Source organism: Haematobia irritans, chromosome 4 (assembly GCF_050003625.1).
Source record: "Haematobia irritans isolate KBUSLIRL chromosome 4, ASM5000362v1, whole genome shotgun sequence".
Classification (NCBI taxonomy): Eukaryota; Metazoa; Arthropoda; class Insecta; order Diptera; family Muscidae; genus Haematobia; species Haematobia irritans.
The window spans coordinates 111,804,120-111,826,963 of NC_134400.1; the positions used below are offsets into that span (position 1 = coordinate 111,804,120).

Below are 22,844 nucleotides of genomic sequence, written 5' to 3' on the forward strand. Positions count from 1 at the left end.
TTTATTTGTTTGTTTTTATTTATTTATAAACTAATTCATTGTTTATTTGTATTTATAATGTCGTTCAAGCAAACATCATATATTTTTACACACTCTATTTTATTTCAATTTAAACAATAAGTAATTATTCCATATTTACTTCGTGCCCATCAAATGTACAAACGCAGACATCATGTAACTGCAAATAAAAATAAATGATACCATATAGCAAAATGCAGAACAAAAAACAGGTACATTTTTTCAATTACACTTTCCTTTTTGTGTTCACATAAAACCACGTGCCACTTCTGAATAAATAAATTAACACAAAACACAGTAAATCCGTATTCTCCGTCCATTCCAAGAAACAATCAACACACGACTGACGCGCAAAATGAAAATCGTGTGTACCTGCTCAATGTTTTTATAAAATTATTTTCGCTGCAAACAAGTTAAAAAATTGAATGGTCACGATTTTCCCGACCATTTAATGGTCTCAAATTCTATCATTTAAATGATAGAACATGTTTGCGGTATTTGAGAACCATTCAAATGCTTATTGCCACCATACATTTTTCTCCGCTCGAAAACTATTTTTACAAAGACAAAATACATGGTTTTCGCGGCAATTACATGCTCCAGATAAGCATTAAATGGATGCGGCAACCATGTCCAAACATGATTTTTCTGTGCGTGTAGTGTAGGATATAAATAGCAGACATTATCGTCGACATTTTTATACCCTCCATCATAGGATGGGGGTATATTAACTTTGTCATTCCGTTTGTAACACATCGAAATATTACTCTAAGACCCCATAAAGTATATATATTCTGGGCCGTGGTGAAATTCTGAGTCGATCTAAGCATGTCCGTCCGTCCGTCCGTCTGTTGAAATCACGCTAACTTCCGAACGAAACAAGCTATCGACTTGAAACTTGGCACAAGTAGTTGTTATCGATGTAGGTCGGATGGTATTGAAAATGGGCCATATCGGTCCACTTTTACGTATAGCCCCCATATAAAGGGACCCTCAGATTTAGCTTGTGGAGCCTCTAACAGAAGCATATTTCATCCGATCCGGCTGAAATTTGGTATATGGTGTTGGTATATGGTCTCTAACAACCATGCAAAAATTGGTCCACATCGGTCCATAATTATATATAGCCACCATATAAACCGATCCCCCGATTTGGCTTGCGGAGCCTAAAAGAGAAGCAAATTTCATCCGATCCGCCTGAAATTTGGTACATGGTGTTGGTATATGGTCTCTAACAACCATGCAAAAATTAGTTCACATCGGTCCATAATTATATATAGCCCCCATTCATCCTATCCGGCTGAAATTTTGTACATGGTGTTGGTATATGGTCTCTAACAACCATGCACAAATTGGTTCACATCGGTCCATAATTATATATAGCCCCCATATAAACCGATGGGATCTTAGAGCAATATTTCGATGTAACACATCGAAATATTGCTCTAAGACCCCATAAAGTATATATATTCTGGGTCGTGGTGAAATTCTGAGTCGATCTAAGCATGTCCGTCCGTCTGTCTGTTGAAATTACGCTAACTTCCGAACGAAACAAGCTATCGACTTGAAACTTGGCCATATCGGTCCACTTTTACGTATAGCCCCCATATAAAGGGACCCTCAGATTTAGCTTGTGGAGCCTCTAACAGAAACATATTTCATCCGATCCGGCTGAAATTTGGTATATGGTGTTGGTATATGGTCTCTAACAACCATGCAAAAATTGGTCCACATCGGTCTATAATTATATATAGCCCCCATTCATCCTATCCGGCTGAAATTTGGTACATGGTGTTGGTATATGGTCTCTAACAACCATGCAAAAATTGGTTCACATCGGTCCATAATTATATATAGCCCCCATATAAACCGATCCCCAGATTTGGCTTGCGGAGCCTCAAAGAGAAGCAAATTTCATCCGATCCGGTTGAAATTTGGTACATGATATTGGTATATGCACGCGCAGAAAAAACATGTTTGGATATGGTTGCCGCATCCATTTAATGCTTATTTAGAGTATGTAATTGTCGCGAAAACCATGTATTTTGTCTTTGTAAAAATAATTTTCGAGCGGAGAAAAATATATGTTGGCAATAAGCATTTAAATGGTTCTCAAATGCCGCAAACATGTTCTATTATTTAAATGATAGAATTTGAGACCATTATATGGTCAGGAAAATCATGTATCTGACCATTAAATTTTTTTTACTTTTTTGCAGAGAAAAAAATATTTTTATAGTTTACGTATAGACATGTCTACAACCATTACATGGCCATAAAGACCATGTACATTGTTTTCGTGACCATTTAATTTTTTAATTTTTTTTGCAGCGACAAGAATTTTATAAAAACATTGAGTAGGTACACACGATTTTCATTTTGCGCGTCAGTCGTGTGTTGATTGTTTCTTGGAATGGACGGAGAATACGGAATTATTGTGTTTTGTGTTAATTTATTTATTCAGAAATGGCACGTGGTTTTATGTGAATACCAAAAAGGAAAGTGTAATTGAAAAAAATATACCTGGTTTTTGTTCTGCATTTTGATATAAGGTATAATTTATTTTTATTTGCAGTTACATGATGTCTGCGTTTGTACATTTGATGGGCACGAAGTAAATATGGAATGATTACTTATTGTTGATATTGAACCAAACTAGAGTGTGTAAAAATATGTGAATTTTGTTTGCACGACATTATAAATACAAATAAACAATGAATTAGTTTATAAATAAATAAAAACAAATAAATAAAGTTGATTTTGTGTTTTCTTTTCTCAAGTGGCGTCCTTTTTTCGACGACGAAAAAAGTTTTTTCATAAAAATCAAAACATTTTAGGTTGTGACCATGTTCTTTTAACTAGAAGAAAAACATTTTTGACGAATAACATAACATTTTAGATCGTGACCATTGTCTTTTAATGGAAACAAAATTCTTTTTATCAATATAATAACATTTTAGATGAGGACAATTGTATTTTTCTTAGAACCATGTTCACTGAGCCAACATGGTTGCAGGTTAAAATGTTACATGGTCGCCGCAAAAATAGCTGCTATCATATTATTTTGCTATTCGAATATGATTGTGGCAATCATGTTTCTTCTCTGCGTGTGGTCTCTAACAACTATGAAAAAATTGGTCCACATCCGTTCATAATTATATATAGCCCCCATATAAACCGATCCCCAGATTTGGCTTGCGAAGTCTCTAAGAGAAGCAAATTTCATCCAATCCGGTTGTAATTTGGAACATGGTGTTAGTATATGATCTTTAACAACCGTGCCAGAAGTGGTCCATATCGGTCCATAATTATATATAGCCCCCATATAAAACATTCTCCAGATTTGACCACCGGAGCCTCTTGGAGGAGCAAAATTCATCCGATCCGGTTCAAATTAGGCACGTGGTGTTAGTATATGGTCGCTAACAACCATACCAAAATTGGTCCAATCACACAAAAATTGGTCCATATCGGTTCATAATCATGGTTGCCACTAGAGCCTAAAATAATCTACCAAAATTTTATTTCTATAGAAAATTTTGTCAAAATTTTATTTCTAGAGAAAATTTTGTTAAAATTTTATTCGGTTCATAATAAAATTTTCATCATTGTCAAAATTTTATTTCTATAGAAAATTTTATCAAAATTTTATTTCTATAGAAAATTTTGTTCAAATTTTATTCGGTTCATAATCATGGTTGCCACTCGAGCCAAAAATGACCTACCAAGATTTGATTTCTATAGAAAATTTTGTCAAAAGTTTCTTTCTATAGAAAATTTTGTCAAAATTTTATTTCTATAGAAAATTTTGTCAAAATTTTATTTCTAGAGAAAATTTTGTTAAAATTTTATTCGGTTCATAATAAAATTTTCATCATTGTCAAAATTTTATTTCTATAGAAAATTTTATCAAAATTTTATTTCTATAGAAAATTTTGTTCAAATTTTATTCGGTTCATAATCATGGTTGCCACTCGAGCCAAAAATAACCTACCAAGATTTTATTTCTATAGAAAATTTTGTGAAAATTTTATTTCTATAGAAAATTTTGTTAAAATTTTATTTCTGTAGAAAAGTTTGTCAAAATTTTATGTCTACTTTGTCAAACTGAATTATATACGTATTTGATCGATCTTTTTTGATGTAATATATACCACGTATGGACTTACATACAATTTAGAAGATGGTGTTAGGAGGTTTTAAGATACCTTGCCATCGACAAGCGTTACCGCAACTTAAGTAATTCGATTGTGGATGGCAGTGTTTAGAAGAAGTTTCTACCCAATCCATGATGGAGGGTACATAAGCTTCGGCCTGGCCGAACTTACGGCCGTATATACTTGTTTAAATTAAATTGCAAAAAAAAAAATTAAAACTAATTGATTCAACAACTTCAGTAACAACATAAATCAGTAAAAAACAAGTAAGTAAAGTCTAAAGTCGGGCGGAGCCGACTATATTATACCCTTCACCACTATGTAGACAAACATTTGTGTTACCATCTCAACTACTTAAAATTTGGTGGGAGCTATATAAAAGTTTGCATTTCCAGATACAAATACTTTTAATGGAAACTATTTTTTGTGCTTCTACAAAAACTCTAGAGTTAAAATTTAAATCGGCTAACGCCCTGGGATGAAACACAATGTTAGTAACAAATATGGGAAATATGAAGCGAGAGAAATTTTAATGCAATTGTACAAAAGAGATTTATGATTTTTCAGGCGATACATATGTATTCGAGATATAGGACAATTAGAGTAATATTTACAATTTTTGCTACTCAGCAGTGGCGATTTTAGAAGGGTTGGTTAGATCTCGCCAAGATATGTGGTCAAATGTGGGTGGTGATATATTATTTGGTCTAGTCGGGTGACTTGGAGCATTATTTAAAACTCATCCGTTCTGTGGAAATTTTGGCATTGCAGTGTGTAGGATATGGCTAAGATATAGGGAAATCATCACAGAATTTTGTGTAAAGTGTGAGAATTTTGGCCATATTTGTATTTTCTGAGGAAACTATCCAGTCAATTGGAGGAAAATCCCATTGAAAATGGGTCTAAAATATGAAACAATCTACCATATTTCCCCAACTCTGGTGTACGTATATATGGGAGCTATCGAATTGAAACATGGCATAAGTAGTTGTTATTGATGGTCGGGTGGTATTGCAAATGGGCCATATCGGTCCACTTTTACGTATAGCCCCCATATAAACGGACCCCCAAATTTGCCTTGCGATTGCTCTAAGAGAAGCAAATTCCATCCGATCCGGCTGAAATTTGGTACATGGTGTTAGTATATGGTCTCTAACAACCATGCAAAAATTGGTCCACATCGGTCCATAATTATATATAGGCCCCATATAAACCGATCCCCCGATTTGGCTTGCGGAGCCTCTAAGAAAACCAAATTTCATCCGATCCGGCTGAAATTTGGTACATGGTGTTGGTATATGTTCTCTAATGACCATGCAAAAATTGGTCCATATTGTCCTCCGGAGCCTCTTGGAGGAGCAAGCCGATCCGGTTGAAATTTGGAACATGGTGTTAGAATGTCGTCTCTAACAAACACGCAAGAATTGGTCCATATCGGTCCATAATTATATATAGATCTCCTTGGAGGAGCAAAATTCATCCGATCCGGTTGAAATTGGCAACGTGTAGTTAGTATAAGGCCGCTAGTATCCATGCCAAAATTGGTCCAATCACACAAAAATTGGTCCATATCGGTTCATATTCATGGTTGCCACTCGACCCAAAAATAATCTACCAAAATTTTATTTTTATGGAAAACATTGTCAAAATGTTATTCCTATAGAAAATTTTGTAAAAATTTTATTTCTATAGAAAATTTTGTACAAATTTTATTTCTATAGAAAATTTTGTCAAAATTTTATTTCTATAGAAAATTTTGTCACAATTTTATTTCTATAGAAATTTTTTTCCAAATTTTATTTCTATGGAAAATTTTTTCCAAATTTTATTTCTATCGAAAATTTTTTCCAAATTTTACTTCTATAGAAAATGTTGTCAAAATTTTATTTCTATAGAAACTTTAAACTTAATTATATACGTATTTAATCGGCCTTTTTTAGTTTAATATATACTACGTATGGACTACCTTGTAATTTAGAAGACGATGTGAGGAAGTTTTAAGATACCTTGCCATCGGCAAGTGTTACCGCAACCGAAGTAATTCGATTGTGGATGACAGTCTTCATTAGAAGTTTCTACGCAATCCATGGTGGAGGGTTCATAAGCTTCGGCCTGGACGAACTTACGGCCGTATATACTTGTTTTTTATTCGGTTTCAGTCCACTGCGGGCTTTTGCAGATAATACCTTGTATGCGGCCCATGGTTAGGTTAGGTTAGGTTATGTGGCAGCCCGATGTATCAGGCTCACTTAGACTATTCAGTCCATTGTGGTGAACTTCTCTCTTATCACTGAGTGCTGCCCGATTCCATGTTAAGCTCAATGACAAGGGACCTCCTTTCTAAAGCCGAGTCCGAACGGCGTTCCACAATTCAGTGAAACCACTTAGAGAAGCTTTGAAACACTCCGACATGTCACCAGCATTAGTGAGGAGGGATAATCCACCGCTGAAAAACTTTTTTGGTGTTTGGTCTAAACTGGGTTTGAATCCACGACACTGTGTATGCAAGGCGGGCATGCTAACCATTGCAGAACAGTGGCTCCTACCTACAGAGTTAGTAGACCACTAATATTGAGTTCATTTTTAAACATGTGAGTAAAGCAGAAAGTCAGGCGGGGCCGACTATATCATACCCTAAACCACCCCTACTGAATTTGTAAACATTGTTTGTGGGGTATCAATGGTATAGGTTAGGGGAAAAACCGCATTTCCACATTTAAGAACATTAAGGGGTACATGGGAGTTTTATCACAATCTTAACAGAAATGTCTGATATTAAGAGCTATAGTTGATTCTGAACCTACAGAGTTAGCATGCCACTAATATTAACTCCATTCCCTACGGAAAATGGAGCAACCACAGGACCGGTACAAAACTAGTCCCTGGTGTGTATGGACCAGTCCCAGTTCTGGTAAAAATGTATGTAAGGGACCGGTCACTTTAACATGGGTTTGCCATTGACGGGGTAAATTTATACTTTAGGACACGTCTTGGACTAATTCCAAAGGACACGTCCTGGGACAATGTAGGAGGAGCACTCCATAGAAAGGTCGTCAGGAACCACTCTCGGACAAACTCTTAGAAATCTGTTTCATTTTGGGCATCCAATTCGCATTAGAACTTTTGAAAACTTTTGAAATATGTAGAACAATAGGTTATTCTGATAATTTTATGTCACTAAAGGGTGATACGGTAAAAATTTGGTCAATATAAACTTTACGTATTTCTTTCAATTTTGCATTTAAAAAACCTGAACACCCCTCATTTTGAAGGTGTGTGTGTGTGTAGAATATTGCTCCTATTTTGATTTTGGAATTCACTCTTCAGTTGTCAAAATGCCGTCCAAGCAAGAAGAGCAGCGTATCAAAATTTTGCTCGCGCATCGCGAAAATCCGAGCTACTCGCACGCAAAGCTGGCAAAATCGCTAAAAGTTGCCAAATCAACCGTTACAAATGTAATTAAAGGGTTTGGGGAACGTTTCTCGACAGCCAGGAAGTCTGGATCGGGGGAAAATCGAAAACCGGAAGCCGCTGAGACGACAAAGAGAGTTAGTAGTTTCAAGCGAAACCCTAACCTCTCTCTCCGAGATGCCGCAAATAAGCTGGGTGTATCGTCTACAACCGTGCATCGAGCCAAAAAACGAGCCGGACTATCGACTTACAAGAAGGTAGTGACTCCAAATCGCGATGATAAATAAAATACGACGGCCAAAGCGCGATCCCGGAGGCTGTACACGACGATGCTGACGAAGTTTGACTGCGTGGTAATGGACGACGAAACCTACATCAAAGCCGACTACAAGCTTCCGGGACAGGAGTTTTATACGGCAAAAGGAAGGGGAAAGGTATCAGATATTTTCAAGCACATAAAACTGTCAAAGTTCGCAAAGAAATATCTGGTTTGGCAAGCCATCTGTACCTGTGGCTTGAAAAGCAGCATTTTCATAGCTTCCGGGACTGTCAACCAAGGAATTTACGAGAAAGAGTGTTTGAATAAACGTCTGCTGCCTTTCCTGAAGAAACACGGTTGTCCCGTACTGTTTTGGCCGGATTTGGCATCTTGCCATTACGGTAAAAAGGCCATGGAGTGGTACGCCGCCAACAACGTGCAGGTGGTTCCCAAGGACAAGAACCCTCCCAACACGCCAGAGCTCCGCCCAATTGAGAAATACTGGGCTATTGTCAAGCGGAACCTAAAGAAGACCAAAAAAACTGCTAAGGACGAGCAGCAGTTCAAGGCAAACTGGCTTTCTGCGGCGAAGAAGATGGACAAGCTGGCTGTACAAAATCTGATGGCAGGTGTCAAGCGTGAGGCCCGGCAATTCGGATTTGGAAAAGCGACAGCCTAACTGAATATTTTTCCTGAATTTTATACTAATTGAATTTGAAAAAGAAATTTAATTTGATTTTTTAAATAAACGATTTCACCGATTTACACGCGTTTTCCCTTGACCAAATTTTGACCGTATCACCCTTTAGCGACGGGATATAAATAACTCCCAGATCAAAATGCTAGTACAACAAAACATTGAACCAATATTGATTGGGCATTTTTATTACCAACAAGCATGATTTTAAAAATGATATTGTACAAATAATTTTCAATATTAATATTATTAAATACAAAATAGACTATTTTGCAACAATGTATGAGTATATATAAACAAAATCGAGAAATTTTTCAATAATAAAAAAACATCAATGTTAATAAAAAGTCTCTGTATTTCCATGGTGGTGGGTACTAAAGCTTCAACCGAGCCGAACTCAACTCTGCTCTATCTTGTTTTATTTGCAGTCAGGAGAAGTTCATGGGCTAAATCTATCCAGGTATAGCCTTCATATAGTTCGATCTCCCGATTTGGCTTTTTGAGTGCGTATATGTACGCCGCAATATTCATTCATAGCTAATAACGATTTCGGAAATGTCAACATAAAAAAGTATCTAGAGAGCTTTAACACAGCTAAAAATTGGCATCACTGATTCGACTAAAGGTTACACCCAATTTGTTCATTTTATTTTGGGGTTATAGAAGTTGTGTGTATATATGTGTACTAGAGATAATGATAAAACCAATTGCTCATGAGAGAGAGCTAAAAGGCCAAATGATGTGTGGTGTATGTAATACAAAGCAAAAAAGGAAAGAAACAACAACACATACATCCATATACACATACCTGTTGCTGATTTTCACGTTGTGTCCGTAAACGAGCCTCAATACACTGACGTGTCTCAATGAATGCCTTCCGTTGTGCCTTTTCCTTGGGCCAGTGGGTATAAATGCCGGTTAAATTCGATAAAAACAAAGCCATTAAAGAGCTGAATAACTGTCAGCAGAAACAACAATAACAACAGTTAATGTAGCAATCAATTTGACCGGATGGATAGCAGCAAAGGTCGATATAAAATGAAAGGAAATAAAACGGATATAAGGATAAAACACACAAACAAAAAGGAACTATACCTAAAACATGTTAGTAACTTAGATGGATATTTGACTCTCTAGAGAATGGGAAAAACAACAATACAATAATCCTATAATCGTAATATTTTTTTATTATTACTGACTCGTGTTCTCCTCTATCGCCGCATTATATGAGCATAATAAAATCTAAAAATACACTTACCTCATACACAAGTGCAAATAAATATTTCTTTTTATTGTTATTTTCATTTGCATCTCTATGCAAAACTATAATGAAAAACAGGTGGTCCCTGGGTTACATATAAAAATATCGTAATAGTGTTTTTTGCGTAATTACAATAATACCTCCATAAAAGCTAATATGCCTAATAGATTTTTGTTTTTGTTTCAAATCACGTTTGTATGTAAATTTTAACAGCCTTCCCGATGATAAAATAATTTTTTAGAATTTTGGCACACATCAAACAGGTTGAATAGTTAATTCAAGAGGCAAGTTTATCATATAATGGCCATGCCCTAAACCAGTATAAATATACCACCTATCGATTTATAATTTAACGTTCTAACGTTCGCCCCTTATACTACCAAATACGACGAGTGCAAACAATGTCTTAAGTTATAGCTCCAACTTCACACTTATAATCCCATCAAAAAATGTTGCATTAGCAGATGCACTAGAGTAAGGGAATGTCATAAAGGCATTTGTGAGCGATGCCCCAAATAAACTGCGACATGTTTTAACAATTTTGTTTATTATATTTTTAAAGGGTACATTAATCTCGTCGTTCGTTTTATTTTTATATATGTAGAAAACAAAAAAAAAAAACTTTTTGGTGTTCAGTCGAAGCAGGGATCCAACTCACGCCCCGTGGCATGCAAGGCGGACGTAGCCACCACTGCTCCACGGTGCCCAACTAAATGTATGTTTCTGTTAAATAAAGTTTGTTTAATCGGCTCGTGGGCGCCGCAAGCTATACTAAACAAATATAACTTATATGGATAACTGTCTATTGATGACATTTATTATTGGCTTATAAATTGCATGGTCCACGGTTCGATATATGTAAAAAAAAAACAAAAAAAACTTTTTGGTGTCCAGTCGAAGCAGGGATCCAACTCACGCCCCTTGGCATGCAAGGCGGACGTAGCTACCACTGCTCCACGGTGCCCAACTAAATGTATGTTTCTGTTAAATACAGTTTGTTTAATCGGCTCGTGGGCGCCGCAAGCTATACTATACAAATATAACTTATATGGATAACTGTCTATTGATGACATTTATTGTTGGCTTATAAATTGCGTGGTCCACGGTTCGATATATGTTAAACAAAAACAAAAACAACAAGCATATACGGCCGTAAGTTCGGCCAGGCCGAAGCTTATGTACCCTCCATCATGGATTGCGTAGAAACTTCTTCTAAACCCTGCCATCCAGAATCGAATTACTTAAGTTGCGGTAACGCTTGCTGATGGCAAGGTATCTTAAAACCTCCTAACACCATCTTCTAAATTGTATGTAAGTCCATACGTGGTATATATTAAATCAAAAAAGATCGATCCAATACGCATATAATTCAGTTTGACAATGTAGACATAAAATTTTGACAAAAATTTCTACAGAAATAAAATTTTAACAAAATTTTCTATAGAAATAAACTTTTGACAAAATTTTCTATAGAAATAAAATCTTGGTAGATTATTTTTGGCTCGAGTGGCAACCATGATTATGAACCGAATAAAATTTGAACAAAATTTTCTATAGAAATAAAATTTTGACAATGATGAAAATTTTATTATGAACCGAATAAAATTTTAACAAAATTTTCTCTAGAAATAAAATTTTGACAAAATTTTCTATAGAAAAAAAATTTGTGGACCAATTTTTGTCTGATTGGACCAATTTTGGTATGGTTGTTAGCGACCATATACTAATACCACGTTCCTAATTTGAACCGGATCGGATGAATTTTGCTCCTCCAAGAGGCTCCGGAGGTCAAATCTGGAGAACGTTTTATATGGGGCTATATATAATTATGGACCGATATGGACCAATTCTGGCACGGTTGTTGATCATATACTAACACCATGTTCCAAATTACAACCGGATTGGGTGAAATTTGCTTCGCTTGGAGACTTCGCAAGCCAAATCTGGGGATCGGTTTATATGGGGGCTATATATAATTATGAACCGCTGTGGACCAATTTTTGCATGGTTGTTAGAGACCATATAGCAATATCATGTACCAAATTTCAGGCGGATCGGATGAAATTTGCTTCTCTTTGAAGCTCCGCAACCCAAATCTGGGGATCGGTTTATATGGGCGCTATATATAATTATGGACCGATATGGACCAATTTTTGCACGGTTGTTAGAGACCATATACCAATACCATGTACCAAATTTCAGCCGGATCGGATGCAATTTGTTTCTCTTTGAGGCTTCGCAAGTCAAATCTGGAGATCGGTTTATATGGGGTCTATATATAATTATGGACCGATGTGGACCAATTTTTTCATGGCTGTTAGAGACCATATACCAACATTATGTACCAAATTTCAGCCGGATCGGATGAAATTTGCTTCTCTTTGAGGCTCCGCAAGCCAAATCTGGGGATCGGTTTATATGGGGGCTATATATAATTATGGACCGATGTGGACCAGTTTTTGCATGATTGTTAGAGACCATATACCAACACCATGTACCAAATTTCAGCCGGATCGGATGAAATTTTCTTCTCTTAGAGGCTCCACAAGCCAAAACTGGGGATCGGTTTATATGGGGGCTATATATAATTATGGACCGATATGGACCAATTTTTGCATGGTTGTTAGAGACCATATACCAAATTTCAGCCGGATTGGATGAAATTTGCTTCTCTTTTAGGCTCCGCAAGCCAAATCTGGGGATCGGTTTATATGGGGACAAATTTTTGCATGATTGTTAGAGACCATATATCAACACCATATACCAAATTTCAGCCGGATCGGATGAAATATACTTCTGTTAGAGGCTCTACAAGCAAAATCTGAGGGTCCCTTTATATGGGGGCTATACGTAAAAGTGGACCGATATGGCCCATTTTCAATACCATCCGACCTACATCGATAACAACTACTTGTGCCAAGTTTCAAGTCGATAGCTTGTTTCGTTCGGAAGTTAGCGTGATTTCAACAACGGATGGACGGACATGCTTAGATCGACTCAGAATTTCACCACGACCCAGAATATATATACTTTATGGGGTCTTAGACCAATATTTCGATGTGTTACAAACGGAATGACAAAGTTAATATACCCCATCCTATGATGGAGGGTATAAAAAAACTTGTTGGTGTTCAGTCGAAGCAGGGATCCAACTCACGCCCCTTGGCATGCAAGGCGGACGTAGCCACCACTGCTCCACGTTGCCCAACTAAATGTATGTTTCTGTTAAATAAAGTTTGTTTAATCGGCTCGTGTGCGCCGCAAGCTATACTCTACAAATATAATTTATATGGATAACTGTCTATTGATGATATTTATTTTTGGCTTATAAATTGCATGGTCCACGGTTCGGTTCTCCGTCCAGGCAAAAGGTAAAATTTATAAAATGGAATAATTGTCTCTACATTGTTTGTAAAGGGTGATTCTTTTGAGGTTAGGATTTTCATGCATTGGTATTTGACAGATCACGTGGGATTTCAGACATGGTGTCAAAGAGAAAGATGCTCAGTATGCTTTGACATTTCATCATGAATAGACTTACTAACGAGCAACGCTTGCAAATCATTGAATTTTATTACCAAAATCAGTGTTCGGTTCGAAATGTGTTTCGCGCTTTACGTCCGACAAATTTTGTTCAGCGATTAGGCTCATTTCTGGTTGAATGGCTACGTAAATAAGCAAAATTGCCGCATTTGGAGTGAAGAGCAACCAGAAGCCGTTCAAGAACTGCCCATGCATCCCGAAAAATGCACTGTTTGGTGTGGTTTGTACGCTGGTGGAATCATTGGACCGTATTTTTTCAAAGATGCTGTTGGACGCAACGTTACGGTGAATGGCGATCGCTATCGTTCGATGCTAACAAACTTTTTGTTGCCAAAAATGGAAGAACTGAACTTGGTTGACATGTGGTTTCAACAAGATGGCGCTACATGCCACACAGCTCGCGATTCTATGGCCATTTTGAGGGAAAACTTCGGAGAACAATTCATCTCAAGAAATGGACCGGTAAGTTGGCCACCAAGATCATGCGATTTGACGCCTTTAGACTATTTTTTGTGGGGCTACGTCAAGTCTAAAGTCTACAGAAATAAGCCAGCAACTATTCCAGCTTTGGAAGACAACATTTCCGAAGAAATTCGGGCTATTCCGGCCGAAATGCTCGAAAAAGTTGCCCAAAATTGGACTTTCCGAATGGACCACCTAAGACGCAGCCGCGGTCAACATTTAAATGAAATTATCTTCAAAAAGTAAATGTCATGGACCAATCTAACGTTTCAAATAAAGAACCGATGAGATTTTGCAAATTTTATGCGTTTTTTTTTAAAAAAAAGTTATCAAGCTCTTAACAAATCACCCTTTATTACAGAAAAAGGTGCTAAGAACTAAAAAACCTCACGGAAGTGAACAAGATGTAAGGGAAAATGCATTTAGCCACAAAAAATTGATTTTTTGAGTTAGTCTTTATGAAATTGTTTTTACATCCTGGAAAAGAATAAACGTTAATTTGGGTGTTATTTTAAAATACCACCAATAATCGGGTGGGTTCAATGAAAAAAAAAAAACTAGAAGTGTTTATAAATACTTTTAGTTAATATTGTATCACAATGGACTGAATAGTTTAAGTGAGACTGAAATAATTCGGGGTGTCAATTTAATTTGCTCCTCTCAGAGGCTTTGCGACCAAATCTGAGGATTTGGGGGCTATACGTAAAAGTGGGCCGATACGGCCCATTTGCAATATCGTCCGACCTACACCAATAAGAACTACTTGTGCCAAGCTTCCGGTCGATGGCTTGTTTCGCTCTGCAGTTCAACTTGGTTGTGTGATTTCAACTTGGTTGGACGGACGGACATCGCTATATCGACTCAGAATTTCACCATGACACAGACAATGTGTATGGGGTCTGATGGTCAATATTCGATGGGAGAATTGCAAGGGTTGTAACGACACCAAGCAAATATGGCCCCATTTAAACTTAAACCGCACACTAGATATGCTAGTGTTCTCAAGGCGTCAGATAGCACTCCTGATATCTGCTATAACTGGTCGCTGCCTGATGGCGAATTTGCAAAAACTATAGGTGCGAAGTATAATGACTATTGTATAAGCTGCCATAATGTGGAGGAAAAAGAATCAATTAAACACCTCTTGTGTGAGTGTCCTGCTTTTTGTGTTAAGCCTAGTACTAAGATCACGTTTTCGCACGAAAAACTGTTATACTCCATATGAAAAAAGTTAGCGCGGAATAAATGCGAAATCTTTGTTTTGAGCATTTTCAAACACATATTTATATAACCCTAGGTTTTTCGCACGAAATAATAGGCAGGCATATTATTTCGCATAAATAAGTTAACATCCTTGGGTTTGAGACCTTATTTACGGATATAGATGAATATATTCGTTTTTCGCAGAAACGAACTTAGTACTAAGCATAAGGCGTAAGCGAATTTTAGGAGCATATAGCTTTAGATTACTGGCTGAACTGGAAAACGTTAACTTAAATGTGGTATCACAATGGACTGAATAGTCTAAGTGAGCCTGAAATTTAATCGGGCTGCCACTTTAACCTAACCTATGGGGTCTGAGACCAACATTTCGATGAGTTACAAACGTAATGACAAACTTAATACGAGGGCAGTTCGGAAACTTCTTAGCCTAGCACAAAAAGTGCGGTATAAACAGAAAAAAATTAAGTGTTTTGGAAACTTCCATATCTGTTATGAACACATGTTAATTTTTGTTTCGATCTGGCAACCCCTTCATATAGAAACAGGTGTTCAAAAAGACGAGTCCGCAACACCGAGAAGGAGACGAAATAGACACATGGTGTCTTTCAAAAATGCTCAGGGTGGGCTCCTGAGTCGATATAGCCATGTCCGTCTGTCCGTGAACACATTTTTGTAATCGCAGTTTTAGTCCAATCGACTTCAAATTTGGCACAAGTATATGTTTTGGCTTAGAATAGAACCCTATTGATTTTGGAAGAAATCGGTTCAGATTTAGATATAGCTCCCATGTATATATATTTCGCCCGATATGGACTTATATGGTCCCAGAAGCCAGAGATTTACACTAATTTGCTTAAAATTTTGCACAAGTAGAACAATTAGTACTATAGTCAAGTGTGCCAAATTTTATTGAAAGCGGTTCAGATTTAGATATAACTCCCATATACATCTTTCGCCCGATATGGACTAATACGGCCCCAGAAGCCAGAGTTTTACCCCAATTTTGTTGATATTTTGCACTAGGAGTACAATTAGTAGTGTAGTCAAGTGTGCCAAATTTTATTGAAATCGGTTCAGATTTAGATATAACTCCCATATATAGCTTTCGCCCGATTTACACTCATATGACCACAGAGGCCAATTTTTAATTCCGATTTAGTTGAAATTTTGCACAGGGGGTAGAACTAGCGTTGTAGCTATGCGTGCCAAATTTGGTTGAAATCGGTTCAGATTTAGATATATCTCTTATTTATAGCTTTCGCCCGATTTACACTCATATGACCACAGAGGCCAATTTTTAACTCCGATTTAGTTGAAATTTTGCACAGGGAGTAGAATTAGCATTGTAGCTATGCGTGCCAAGTTTGGTTGAAATCGGTTCAGATTTAGATATAGCTCCCATATATATGTTTTTCTGATTTCGACCAAAATGGTCAAAATACCAACATTTTCCTTGTAAAATCGCCACTGCTTAGTAGAAAAGTTGTAAAAATGACTCTAATTTTCCTAAAATTCTAATACATATATATCGAGTGATAAATCATAAATAAACTTTTTTGAAGTTTCCTTAAAATTGCTTCAGATTTAAATGTTTCCCATATTTTATACCCTGCGCCACATTGTGGAACAGCGTATTATTTTCACTAACATTGTGTTCCACCCTAGTGCATTAGCCGACTTAAATTTTGAGTCTATAGATTTTGTAGAAGTCTAACAAATTCTGTCCAGATCGAGTGATATATAAATGTATGTATTTGGGACAAACCTTTATATATAGCCCCCAACACATTTGACGGATGTGATATGGTATCGAAAATTTAGATCTACAAAGTGGTGTAGGGTATAATATAGTCGGGCCCTCCCGATTTTAGACTTTCCTTACTTGTTTTACAATGGAAAAATTAGAAATGTGTGCTATCATTAAATATTTACATAAAAAAGGTTTATCGGAACAAGAAATTCATAATGATATGGTGAATGTCTTAGGTGAAAGTGCTCCTTCATATGCCACAGTAAAAACTTGGGTTGCTGGATTCAAACGTGGTCGTCCACTACGTGGTTCATTGAAGATGAACCACGTAGTGGACGTCCAAAAACAGCAACAACAACAGAAATTGTAGCCAAAGTGCATGATATGGTATTATATGATCGACGAATAAAAGTGCGTGAAATTGCTAATATCATGGGCATCTCAAATGATTGAGTCCATTTAATTTTGCATGAAGAACTACAGATGAAAAAGCTTTCTGCAAGATGGGTGCCGCATTTGTTAACAGTCGATCAAAAACGCATAATAATGAACATTTCTCAAGCTTGCTTGGATTGTTTTAAGCGAAATAAAATGGATTTTAGGCGTCGTTTCATAACTGTTGATGAGACATGGATCCACCACTATATTCCAGAGACAAAATAACAATCCAAACAATGGACTGAAGCTGGAGGAAGTGCCCCAAAGAAGGCAAAAACAATTCAATCGGCTGGTAAGGTTATGGCAACGGTTTTGTGGGACTTCAAAGGTATTTTATTGATTGACTATCTGCAAAAGGGTAAAACAATAAATTCAGAGTACTATTGCAACCTTTTGGATCAATTAAATGTACAAATTCGAGAAAAACGTCCTGGCTTACAACACAAAACAATAATTTTTCATGAGGACAACGCACCAGAGCACAAGAGTGTTTTAACAATGGCTAAAATCAACGAATTAAAGTACGAGTTGCTTGACCACCCACATTATTCTCCTGATTTAGCTCCCAGTGACTTTTACTTGTTGCCAAATCAAAAAAAAAAAACCCTTGCTGGCAGGCGTTTTACCTCAAATGAAGATGCAATTACGGTTGTAAACCACTATTTTGAAGAACTTGGTTGCCACTGTGGTGCAATGGTTAGTATGCCGCCTTCCATACACAGGGTCGTGGGTTCAACTCCAGTTTCGACCGAACACCAAAAAGCTTTTCAGTGGTGGATTATCCCCTCTCAGTTATTTATGTTGGTGACATTCTGAGTGTTTCGAAAGCTTCTCTACGTGGTTTCACCGCAATGTGGAACGCCGTTCGGACTCGAATATAAAAAGTAGGTCCCTTGAATCGGGCAACACTCAGTGATAAGAGAGAATTTCACCACTGTGGTGTCACAATGGACTGAATAGCCTAAGTGAGCCTGAAATATAGAGCTGCCAATATACCTAACCTAATCGAACCCAACCTAAATATTAATCCAAATGGACCACTGAGCAATCCTAGTCTCAGTAGAAATATAATAGGATACGGCTATTATTAACGTATTAAATGGAAAAATTGATTAGTAATTGTACAGTGGGCCATTTTTATACCCTGCGCCACACTGTGGAACAGGGTATTATAAGTTAGTGCATATGTTTGTAAAACCCAGAAGGAGACGAGATAGACACATGGTGTCTTTGGCAATAATGCTCAGGGTGGGTCCCTGAGTCGATATAACCATGTCCGTCTGTCCGTCCGTCCGTCCGTCCGTCTGTCTGTGAACACATTTTTGTGATCAAAGTCTAGGTCGCAATTTAAGTCCAATCGCCTCCAAACTTGGCACATGTTCCTAATTTGGGTCAGAATAGAACCCTATTGATTTTGAAAGAAATCGGTTCAGATTTAGATATAGCTCCCATATATATCTTTCGCCCGATATGCACTAATATAGACCCAGCAGCCAGAGTTTTATACCGATTTGCTTGAAATTTTGTACAAACATAACACTTAGTCGTATAGTCAAGTGTGCAAAATTTCATTGAAATCGGTTCAGATTTAGATATAGCTCCCATATATATCTTTCGCCCGATATGGACTTATATGGCCCCAGAAGCCAGTTTTTCGGCCGAATTTGATTGAAATTTTGCACTAGGAGTACAATTAGTAGTATAGTCAAGTGTGCAAAATTAAATTGAAATCGGTTCAGATTGAGATATAGCTCCCATATATATCTTTCGCCCGATATGGACTAATAAGGTCCTAAAAGCCAGAGTTTTGACCCACTTTGGTTGAAATTTTACACAGGGAGTAGATTTAGCATTGTAGCTATGCGTGCCAAATTTGGTTGAAATCGGTTCAGATGTAGATATATCTCCCATATATAGCTTTCGCCCGATTTAAACTCATATGACCACAGAGGCCAATTTTTAACACCCATTTAGTTGAAATTTTGCACAGGGAGTAGAATTAGCATTATGGCTATGCGTTCCAAATTTGGTTGAAATCGGTTCAGATTTAGATATAGCTCCCATATATATGTTTTTCTGATTTCGAAAAAAATGTTTAAAATTCCAACATTTTCCTTATAAAATCGCCACTGCTCAGTCGAAAAGTTGTAAAAATGACTCTAATTTTCCTAATTTTACTAAACTTCTAATACATATATATCGAGCGATAAATCATTAATAAACTTTTGCGAAGTTTCCTTAAAATTGCTTCAGATTTAAATGTTTCCCATAGTTATAACCTGCGCCACACAGTGGAACAGGGTATTATAAGTTAGTGCATATGTTTGTAACACCCAAAAGGAGACGAGATAAAAACATGGTGTTTTTGGCAATAATGCTCGGGGTGGTTGCCTGAGTCGATATAACCATGTCCGTTTGTCCGTTTGTCCGTCTGTGCGTCCGTCCGTCCGTCTGTCTGTGAACACATTTTTGTGATCAAAGTCTAGGTCGCAGTTTAAGTCCAATCGACTTCAAATTTGGTACATGTTCCTGTTTTGGGTCAGAATAGAACCCTATTGATTTTGGGAGAAATCGGTTCAGATTTAGATATAGCTCCCATATATATCTTTCGCCCGACATTGACTAATATTGTCCTAGAAGCCAGAGTTTTGGCCCAATTTGGTTGAAATTTTGCACTAGGAGTACAATTAGTAATATAGTCATGTGTGCCAAATTTGATTGAAATCGGTTCAGATTTAGATATAGCTCCAATATATATTTTTTTTCTGATTTCGACAAAAATGGTCAAAATACCAACATTTTCCTTGTTAAATCGCCACTGCGTAGTCGAAAAGTTGTAAAAATGACTCTAATTTTCCTAAACTTCTAATACATATATATCGAGCGATAAACCATAAATAAACTTTTGCGAAGTTTCCTTAAAATTGCTTCAGATTTAAATGTTTCACATAGTTTTTTACTAATTTGTGTTCCACCCTAGTGCATTAGCCAACTTAAATTTTGAGTCTATAGATTTTGTAAAAGTCTATGAAATTCTGTCCAAATCGAGTGATATTTAAATGTATGTATTTGGGACAAACCTTTATATATAGTGATATGGTATCGAAAATTTAGATCTGCAAAGTGGTGCAGGGTATAATATAGTCGGCCCCGCCCGACTTTAGACTTTCCGTACTTGTTTTTACTAACATTGCGTTTCACCCTAGTGCATTAGCCGACTTAAATTTTGAGTCTATAGAATTTGTAGAAGTCTATCAAATTCTGTCCAGATCGAGAGATATTCAAATGTATGTATTTGGGACAAACCTTTTATATATAGCACCCAACACAATTGACGGATGTGGTATGGTATCGAAATTTTAGATCTACGAAGTGGTGCAGGGTATAATATAGTAGGCCCGCCCGACTTTAGACTTTCCTTACTTGTTTGTATTATTTCTATCATATTTTGTACTATGTCGTTTACATTGCGGTCTTTCTTTTAGTACCAAAATATATTTAGTACCAAATATGCACTCTTTGGCCTTTCTCACGGTTGCAAAATATTCAAAAGTAGTTAAAATATATTGCAATTTTTTGGTCACCTTAGCATAACTCAATTAACTCATTCGGTGCGCAGCAAAATCTGCCTGGTTTGTGTCTTATGGTGTTTTCTTTTCTGAAAAAAGTGCTTTGCCTTCATTTTGTCTGTACAGAATGCGCATTTTTAAAATGTTACCAGCAACCTAAAAAAATGCTATCATTTCAGCGGGCAGAAAAGAATTCAAGGAAGGAAACAGGGCAATCGCAGCACTCTCGTTTGTTGGCAGTGCTGAAAATGCCCGTAATTTGCCCCTATGCGTGGCGATATTTTCACAACAGAATTCGAAGCCTTTTCGCACTTTTGCCTGTTTTTTTAGAAAAGAACCTAAAAAGTACATTTTCCGGGCATAATGCAAAAAAAGTGCGCATTTTTTACAAGAAAAGAAAACGCCATTAGTTAATTAAAATTTATCTTGACTTTTATTCTCTATGGGACTTGGTGATAATTTTTGATACTTTTGTTATTTTTGTGTTTAGTTTGGATCGTTTTATGAGGTATGATATGATGCTTACCGTAATATTGATACTTTTACTTACCTCTTGCCATTGGTATGTGTCCCCCACATAGCTGAAGCTGGTATATATTTGTGTTAGTGATAATATAATGCCACCAACTAAGGATTCTCGTTGTCGCAACGGCAGCATGGTGTATGTCATGTAGATAAAGATGACACTGCATACACAGCCATTGAAGGATTTACTGTAATCAAAAGTCAAGCATGCACACGAAGGCAGTCAGTTAGAAAATCACAAAACCAACAAAGGATATGAGATTATATTAGGTGTGATTAAATAAAACCACAGTTTTGAACTAATTTTGCCAGGTTGTTAGTAGTAAGTAAGTTTAAAGTATAATGGCAGAAAACCACAGAGAAATATTTTGGCCATCCAGATTCAAGAGTAAATTGAAACTGGTGACTGGCGTTCATATTTAAATTTAGGAAGGTACTAAATAAGTCTAGCGGTTAACAAGGTAAATTTTTATTATGGTGTATTTTCTAGAGATTGGTTTTTTACCCTGCTGTTTTTAACATCGCTGCATTAGTATTATCTCGCAATTCAGTTTAGCAGTAGCTTTTATTGTTATATGTATGGCTTGTTAGAATATTTTCCAACTGATACACAAAGAGAAAATAAATAAATAATACGCATCGCAGATTTGTCACGAATGAAGAATGGCCCGAAAAAATTCATACAAAATTCGGAGATTTTCCTCTATGAAAAACATTCCAACAAATTTGGTTATAAATTTGTTGTCCACAATTCAAAACATTAAAAATGTCCTGAATATTCGTTTTTGGGAATTTTTTTCATTTATATTCATTGATTTATTTGTATACCCTCCACCATTGAAGGGGGGGGGGTTAATATTTGGTATGTAATATCAACATATGCCCTCTAACAAAAATGCAAAAATTGGTTCATATCGGACCATAATTACACAGTGCAACTCAAAAATTTCAACATACAAAATCACTTATCCCAGCCGAAAGTATTCGATGAGAGGAGAAAAGTAATTACTGGAGTTTGCTGGATGGGTTGCCGTTTGTTTTTTATGAGTATGAAGCTGGTATGTACTAGAACGTTGTTCATAATTTTATAGACTCCATTTCTTCCCTCGACTGTTTGGTAAAATATTCAATAGTTCAAGAGCTGTAGTCGACAAACTGAAAAAATTGATTAAAAAAGTGGAAATTTTTTCGACATTTTTGGGGTTTTGAACATTAAGATGAAAATAATGTATTCAGAATTTTTTGCTCGAGCTGCAATTTTACTTGAGGACTGCAAAAAAAAATCACAGCATTTGTCGAGCTATGGTCATGCGAAAATTACAAAAAAGTGCTCAAAATCGAATTTGGCGGCAAAAAGGAGGCTCGTAAAAAAACGAACTGCAACCAATCTAGAAAAATCCAGAAATTACTTTTCTCCTCTCATTGTTCAAAAGAAGGATCGGATTGCCCTCTTTCATGTAGCTTGATTGGTTAATAAATAAGGGCATTATGGTCTAAAATAAGGGCGATACTTATATATATGGACTGCAA

At 36.5% G+C, this 22,844-nt stretch overlaps 1 protein-coding gene across 1 annotated transcript in view; it reads right to left on the reverse strand.

Moving 5' to 3' along the window:
- The window catches only part of LOC142235716 (uncharacterized), a 428,189-nt gene that overhangs the window by 304,944 nt on the left and 100,401 nt on the right, over positions 1 to 22,844 (reverse strand). The window contains exons 8-9 of the mRNA XM_075306976.1: positions 21,340 to 21,502; positions 9,351 to 9,500 (exon numbers count right to left, since the gene is read on the reverse strand). Coding sequence (XP_075163091.1) covers positions 9,351 to 9,500; positions 21,340 to 21,502 — 313 coding nt within the window. The remainder of the gene's footprint in view (positions 1 to 9,350; positions 9,501 to 21,339; positions 21,503 to 22,844) is intronic.